This window comes from Oncorhynchus mykiss, chromosome 30, assembly GCF_057628025.1.
Source record: "Oncorhynchus mykiss isolate SJ-2025 chromosome 30, ASM5762802v1, whole genome shotgun sequence".
Taxonomy (NCBI): Eukaryota; Metazoa; Chordata; class Actinopteri; order Salmoniformes; family Salmonidae; genus Oncorhynchus; species Oncorhynchus mykiss.
Genome location: NC_143051.1, coordinates 5,950,423 through 5,958,034, shown reverse-complemented (window position 1 = coordinate 5,958,034; position 7,612 = coordinate 5,950,423). Strand labels below are relative to the sequence as shown.

The window sequence follows — 7,612 nt, the reverse complement described above, 5'->3', positions numbered from 1 at the left end:
GTTCTTTCCAACAGAGTGTTATTGACTCTGTTTCTGTTTTTAATGTCTGTACGCTTTTCCTGTCTCGTACTATGTTTTTTGTTTCTTATTAAAAGTTGTCCTCCCTGTACTTCCATCCACGTTACAGTTGTTCTCTGGCTGTGGGCTACAGACCCAGTCCACACGGTCTCCTCTTTCTCCCTGTGTAGACCAGTGTTTAGTAATAAACATAAACAGAATCCGGGTAGTCACGGTGACGCATAGCAGCACAGGGACTGTTAGAAAGGAGGCCGGGTCAGTCCTCGCTCTCTCTCTCTCTCTCACCCCACCATTTCATCCCTCTCTTTATCTCTCTTCCGCGCTCCCTCACTCAGATCCACTGTATCAGATTCGTCCAGTGGATATACTGTCTAAGGGCATAGGAGAGGACTAAGGGCAGAGGACAGGACTAAGGGCAGAGGACAGGACTAAGGGCAGAGGACAGGACTAAGGGCAGAGGACAGGACTAAGGGCAGAGGAGAGGACTAAGGGCAGAGGAGAGGACTAAGGGCAGAGGAGAGGACTAAGGGCAGAGGAGAGGACTAAGGGCAGAGGAGAGGACTAAGGGCAGAGGAGAGGACTAAGGGCAGAGGAGAGGACTAAAGGCAGAGGAGAGGACTGAGGAGAGGAGAAAGGATTCTGAGAGGTCTGGTGAAAGGTAAGTTCATAAACCGTGTCTTTTTAACAGGAACAGAAGAGGTCAGTGAGCCAGTGGGATCATCACTGATGTTTAACTGCTTGTCTCAACACTCGTTAGTTACAACATCCTACTAATAGTTTTTACTGGTGTGGGCTTTCCTCTCCGAACCAGGACAGACAACTCTGGGACAGCTTGTTTGTGAACAGACATGAACTATGGAACAGAAACTAGTTCTAGTAGAGTCTGTGAATTGAAACTCTAGAATATAAAGATATGAACTAACTAGCAGGGTCTTTGAATTGAAAGTCTAGAATAGTTAACAGATATAAACTAACTCTAGCAGAGTCTGTGAATTGAAAGTCTAGAATAGTTAACAGATATAAACTAACTCTAGCAGAGTCTGTGAATTGAAAGTCTAGAATAGTTAACAGATATAAACTAACTCTAGCAGAGTCTGTGAATTGAAAGTCTAGAATAGTTAACAGATATAAACTAACTCTAGCAGAGTTTGTTCATGGACAGAGTCAGACGTCATCTAAGCAGCAGAGACTCTGGAGGAATGTGTTCTCTCCAAGCGTACCATGCCCAGGCAGGGAGAGACCGAGAGCGAGATGGTTCTCCTGCCACGGTAACTGTCTATCCCAGGGCACTGCCTGTTGACACTGCCTGGTGACACTGCCTGTTGACACTGCAGTTAGTTTAACTTCTACGTAGAGACTTGCACTGAAAACAGGGGTCCTCACATAATATGAATATTTCATATGAGTTGATATCAGTGAATCTCATTTGGATAAATTGACACAGGGAACAGAGTAGGTATCAGTGAATCTCAAAAGGTTGACAATGATTGTCGGGACCTACGTTTGAGTCGTGTGTAATACGCAACTAATTATTTTTGGTGTCACAGCTGAACATTAGGTACTGCTTAGAAACGTTGACTTTTGTTTACTCGGTGAGATCACAAAGAAACACGTTTAAGATAGGTTAATTAAAGAGCACAAAACAGTCAGCCTTCTCTGCATGTTTAAGAAATGCAAAGGTTAGCTTTGCCTAGCTTTATCAAGCAGGCTAGAGGGTGTCACAGCCAGGCTAGAGGGTGTCACAGCCAGGCTAGAGGGTGTCACAGCCAGGCTAGAGGGTGTCACAGCCAGGCTAGAGGGTGTCACAGCCAGGCTAGAGGGTGTCACAGCCAGGCTAGAGGGTGTCACAGCCAGGCTAGAGGGTGTCACAGCCAGGATAGAGGGTGTCACAGCCAGGATAGAGGGTGTAGAGGGTGTCACAGCCAGGCTAGAGGGTGTCACAGCCAGGCTAGAGGGTGTCACAGCCAGGCTAGAGGGTGTCACAGCCAGGCTAGAGGGTGTCACAGCCAGGCTAGAGGGTGTCACAGCCAGGATAGAGGGTGTCACAGCCAGGCTAGAGGGTGTCACAGCCAGGCTAGAGGGTGTCACAGCCAGGCTAGAGGGTGTCACAGCCAGGCTAGAGGGTGTCACAGTGTTTTTGTGAATGCTTGAGTATGAGGATCTGAGTGAATGTGTGTGTTCCTAAGAATTGTTTAGTCATATTGATGTAATAAGCCCCCCTCCCCCCATAACCCTTACCCCATCCTGACCCCTCCCCCCATAACCCTTACCCCGCCTGACCCCTCCCCCAAGTTATTAATATAACTTCTGTGACATTTGTCTTCGTATTCCTCCTCTTCATCACAGGTAATGGAGGATCAAGAGTCTGAGCTGATGATGGACCCCGAAGTCTGTTTTGATCCGCGGTTCATCGATGAGGAAGACCCGTATGGGGATGAGGGTGTTGAAGAGGAGACAGGCACTTCATTCCAGTCTCTCCTGGGAGATACCAGTACAAACACACTCCTGACTGGCTCAGTCTCGGATACCTTGGATATATCCGTATCGGATACCTGCAGAGAGACACACCTGGATGAGACACAAGCCCAGTTCAAGGACATGGACACCATGTTTAGAAGTTGTGTAGGAGAAACTACAGACTCTTTTGGGCTTCACCTGTCGACGACGGCCCACAAGAACACACACCTTAGTGGGTTAGGACAGATCCAGCCACACCATAGTGGGTTAGGACAGATCCAGCCACACCTTAGTGGGTTAGGACAGATCAAGCAACACCTTAGTGGGTTAGGACAGATCCAGCCACACCTTAGTGGGTTAGGACAGATCCAGCCACACCTTAGTGGGTTAGGACAGATCCAGCCACACCTTAGTGGGTTAGGACAGATCCAGCCACACCTTAGTGGGTTAGGACAGATCCAGCCACACCATAATGGGTTAGGACAGATCCAGCCACACCATAATGGGTTAGGACAGATCCAGCCACACCTTAGTGGATTAGGACAGATCCAGCCACACCATAATGTGTTAGGACAGATCCAGCCACACAATAATGGGTTGGGACAGATCCAGCCACACCATAATGGGTTAGGACAGATCCAGCGACACCATAATGGGTTAGGACAGATCCAGCCACACCTTAGTGGATTAGGACAGATCCAGCCACACCATAATGTGTTAGGACAGATCCAGCCACACCTTAGTGGATTAGGACAGTACCAGCCACACCTTAGTGGGTTAGGACAGATCCAGCCACACCTTAGTGGGTTAGAACAGATCCAGCCACACCTTAGTGGGTTAGGACAGATCCAGCCACACCTTAGTGGGTTAGGACAGATCCAGCCACACCATAGTGGGTTAGGACAGATCCAGCCACACCATAGTGGGTTAGGACAGATCCAGCCACACCATAGTGGGTTAGGACAGATCCAGCCACACCTTAGTGGGTTAGAACAGATCCAGCCACACCTTAGTGGGTTAGGACAGATCCAGCCACACCTTAGTGGGTTAGGACAGATCCAGCCACACCTTAGTGGGTTAGGACAGATCCAGCCACACCATAATGGGTTAGGACAGATCCAGCCACACCATAATGGGTTAGGACAGATCCAGCCACACCATAATGGGTTAGGACAGATCCAGCCACACCATAATGGGTTGGGACAGATCCAGCCACACCATAATGGGTTAGGACAGATCCAGCCACACCATAAAGGGTTAGGACAGATCCAGCCACACCTTAGTGGATTAGGACAGATCCAGCCACACCATAATGGGTTAGGACAGATCAAGCCACACCATAATGGGTTAGGACAGATCCAGCCACACCTGAGGGAGATGGATGACCTGTTGAAGAGCTGTGAGGACATGACAGGTGTGTCCTTCAACTCCCGCCTGTCCACCAGGTACACAGACACTCACCTGACTGGACCAGCTCAGAACCAGTCAGACACTCACCTGACTGGACCAGCTCAGAACCAGTCAGACACACACCTGACTGGACCAGCTAAGAACCAAAACCAGTCAGACACACACCTGACTGGACCAGCTCAGAACCAGAACCAGTCAGACACACACCTGACTGGACCAGCTCAGAACCAGTCAGACACACACCTGACTGGGCCAGCTCAGAACCAGTCAGATATACAGAAGATGGATGCTATGATGGGGAGCTGTGGTGGTAATGACTGTCACACAGGTGCCTCCATCCTGACCTATACAGACACACACATGGAGGAGTCTAGGAACCAGTGCCAAAGTCACCTGAAGGAGGTGGAATCCATTTTGGATCAGAGTGGAGCCACAGGAGCCGCTGTCCAGCCTCAGTTGCCACCTCTTACCTCTGCAGGCACTCATGGCTGCGGCACTATGGCTGAGTATCAGACAGAGCTAATGGGGATGCTGGCCATGTTAGAGAACTGTACGGAGGAGACAGGAATTACCTTTGACCCCTTAGAGTGGACTTACCCCAGCTTACCAAAAGGACTTTGCCAACACAACACCAACATAAATAAGGTAACACAAGACAGACACATGGACAGAGGACTAACAACACAAGAACTCATGGAGTCTGTGGGGAATACCAAGACTGAAGGACTAGCATCTGGGAATGGTGTGGATCTGAAGCCATATTTGGGCAGTACCTTTGGCCAATTTGAGCCCCAAAGCTATCAAGCTATCTCGACAAAAAGACATTCAGATTTGTTAGGAGACTGTGGAGAAACATACACAAGAGGACTTATGTCCATGGTGTGTGAAGAGGACACAGACAGGGGCACAGAGGGGGACATGATGAGAGGTCAACAACTAGAGACAGGAGTGGGAGGGGTGGAGATGAGGGGAGGGGTAGAGTTGAGGGGAGGGATGGAGTTGAGGGGAGATCTACAACTAGAGACAGAGTTGGGAGGGGTGGAGTTGATGGGTTCCGTGCAGGAGTTGGGTACTGTGCTAGAGGGCTGTATCGAGGAGGTGGGGAGAATGGAGAAGAGACGGGATGAACTGATGGGAGAGCTACAGGCACTAAGGGAGGAGAAGACAGGGTCAGAGGAAGGGAGAGAAGGAGGGCAAGCAGCACAGTTAAGGCAGGTGCTAAATATTGAGGCAGATGGGAGGAGGGAGGCACGGATGAGGGAGTGGCAGTCTTTGAGGGCTGAGAGGAGAGAGGAGGAGATGAGGCTGTCCAGCGTGAGTCTGGAGAAGCAGGGTCTTCAGGAGGACATGAGGAGCCTGAAGAGGAGGCTGTTCTCTGTCGCCAGGGAGTGTGCTCACAACCAGGTCATCCTGGTAAGCCAGCAGCGTGAGGTGGCCCAGCTCAACAAGGAAGAGGTAGGGACAAGAGTGTTCTTCTGACCATTCCAGAACCTAATGAGCATTCACAAAACTTCTGGGTGTTCCAGCACCTTCTGAGCTTTTAGACAACCTTCTGAATGTTCCAAAACCTTACGTGCATTCTAGAACCTGAGCGTTCTATATAATTCCGGGAAGTTAGGATCTATACGAGTGTTCTGGAGCATTCTAAATGTTCCAGAATAGAGTGTTCCAGAACCGTCAGAGAATTCTGGAACCTTGGTGTTTCAGAACCACATGTGTTCGAGAACAACTACAACTTCATCAGAGCTCAGAGAAGGCAATACAGGTTCTTCTGGGTTTCTCTCATGTCCCTCTCTCTCCCCTCTGTCTGTCTCTCTCTCCGTCTCTCCCTCTCACTCTTCCCCAGATGGAACTCGACACACTGATCATCCAGCTGACTGAGGAGGTGTCTCAACTCCGCTCCACCCACCAGACCCAGCTCTCCACCTTTCAGTCCCAGCTCCAGACACACAGCCAGACACCCAACCCCATAGAGGAGATGACCCAGAGCAAGAGGAACTCCTGTGGGGAGTTACAGCAGTACCTGCAGGGGGGGCTCAAGGCCCTGGAGGAAAGGTATTCTCTCTCAACATTGCCAGGTGTTATGAAAACCCCAAGGTGATCTCTTGTCAAGCATGGCACTAGGATTGACAGTTATGATGTAGGCAATAATCATGACTGATACTATAATCATTACTCATTTATCATGAGACCAACTTCCATTATACCAAATCAAAGTTTATTGGTCACGTACACATATTTGCAGATGTTATGAGAGGTGCAACAAAATGCATTATCCTCTCTCCTCCTCCCCCAGGTATGAACCAATGCTGCTGGCCCTGTTGAAGCGGAGGGAGAGGACATCAGAGGCCCAGGTGAAGGCCAGGCAGCAGGCCCGGGAGTTGAGGGCCCGTCGGGGGCCCCTGAGGGAGGAGGGACAGAGGCTGGGGCTGCAGAGAGCCTGCCTGGAGGAGAGACTCGTACTGATGGAGACCCACAGGAGAGAGGACGTAGAGCAGTACAGGGTACGGAATGATGAAGGGAGAGATGGAATAAGGTCCAGTAGACAGGGTTGGAATTACAAGGCTGTCCTGAAATGCTTCACACTCATAACAAATCCCTCCAACATACACAGACATAGATTCAAAACACCAGCCTTTCAGTTCATTATAAACACACGTCAGGTTTATGAACACTCATGTCAGGTTTATGAACACTCATGTCAGGTTAATGAACACGTCAGGTTTATGAACACTCATGTCAGGTTTATGAACCGTTTCTGAAGCCGTAGTTAGTCCCTTCGTCTCCCTCCCCACAGGAGACAGTGGACAGGCTGGAGGACACTAGCAGAGAGCAGAAGACAAAGCTACAAATCCAGAAGAGGGAAACCAAGGAGATGGAGGAACTGAGAGACAGACTTAGTAAACAACTCCACCTGTACAGGTGAGACAATTAACCCTTTCACGCTCCTAACTCATATTAGCTTTTAGAATCAGTGAATTATATTAAGTAACTAGAGACTCTAGCTTAAAATATGGTTAACAAGGTTGTAAATATTAACTGTAATCTGGTGTGTTTTTTTTCTCTTTAGGAAGTATTGTTGAAGACAATAACACGAATGATGTGACCAGAGTGCAAGAGAAAACCACCGGGACAAATAGAAGTGTTTCAGTTTAGGTTACAAGAGACAAACAACCTTTTCTTAGTTCATGGGTCACTTGTTTCCAACAATCATACCATCCTTACAAATGCACTTTTATACACCTTTCAGAAGGTTCTATTCTATTGTCAATAAAACCCAGGAAGTAGAAAACCAGGAAGTAGAAAACCAGGAAAAACCAAAGGCAGTTTTGTACACCGGTAGCTGAAATCTGTGGAGAATTCCCATCAGGTTGGGAAGGGTGTCTGGAGAAAACAAGCTCGCCGTCATTCTCATTCTAGACATGGTAAGACATCTGTAGAGAAGAAGGTTCCGGAACATTCTGAAGATAGATGTAATGCATTCTTTACAGCGTAACAAATAAAAGGTGTTCTGTTAAACTAAACTGTGTCTGTGAGATGAGTTAGAGCACAGAGACTTGTGTTCCAAAATGGCACCCTATTCCCTACATAGGGCCCTACGTCAAAAGTAGTGCACTATGTAGGGATTAGGGTGCCATATGGGACAGAGCGAGGGAGAGGGATGGTGTGCATATAAGGGCAACATGGTGGAATGTTTTTAAACAATGACAGAGGCTAATGGAGTGAG

The 7,612-nt window shown here is 48.6% G+C and overlaps 1 protein-coding gene across 1 annotated transcript; it reads left to right on the top strand.

Moving 5' to 3' along the window:
• Positions 1–230: 230 nt before the first annotated feature.
• On the top strand, positions 231–7,409 carry LOC110487837 (uncharacterized). Its single transcript, XM_021559752.3, has 6 exons — positions 231–676; positions 2,365–5,340; positions 5,732–5,940; positions 6,182–6,389; positions 6,683–6,807; positions 6,956–7,409. The coding sequence occupies exons 2-6, from the start codon at positions 2,368–2,370 to the stop codon at positions 6,966–6,968; spliced, it is 3,528 nt and encodes a 1,175-aa protein (XP_021415427.3). The 5' UTR covers positions 231–676; positions 2,365–2,367; the 3' UTR covers positions 6,969–7,409.
• Positions 7,410–7,612: the final 203 nt, after the last annotated feature.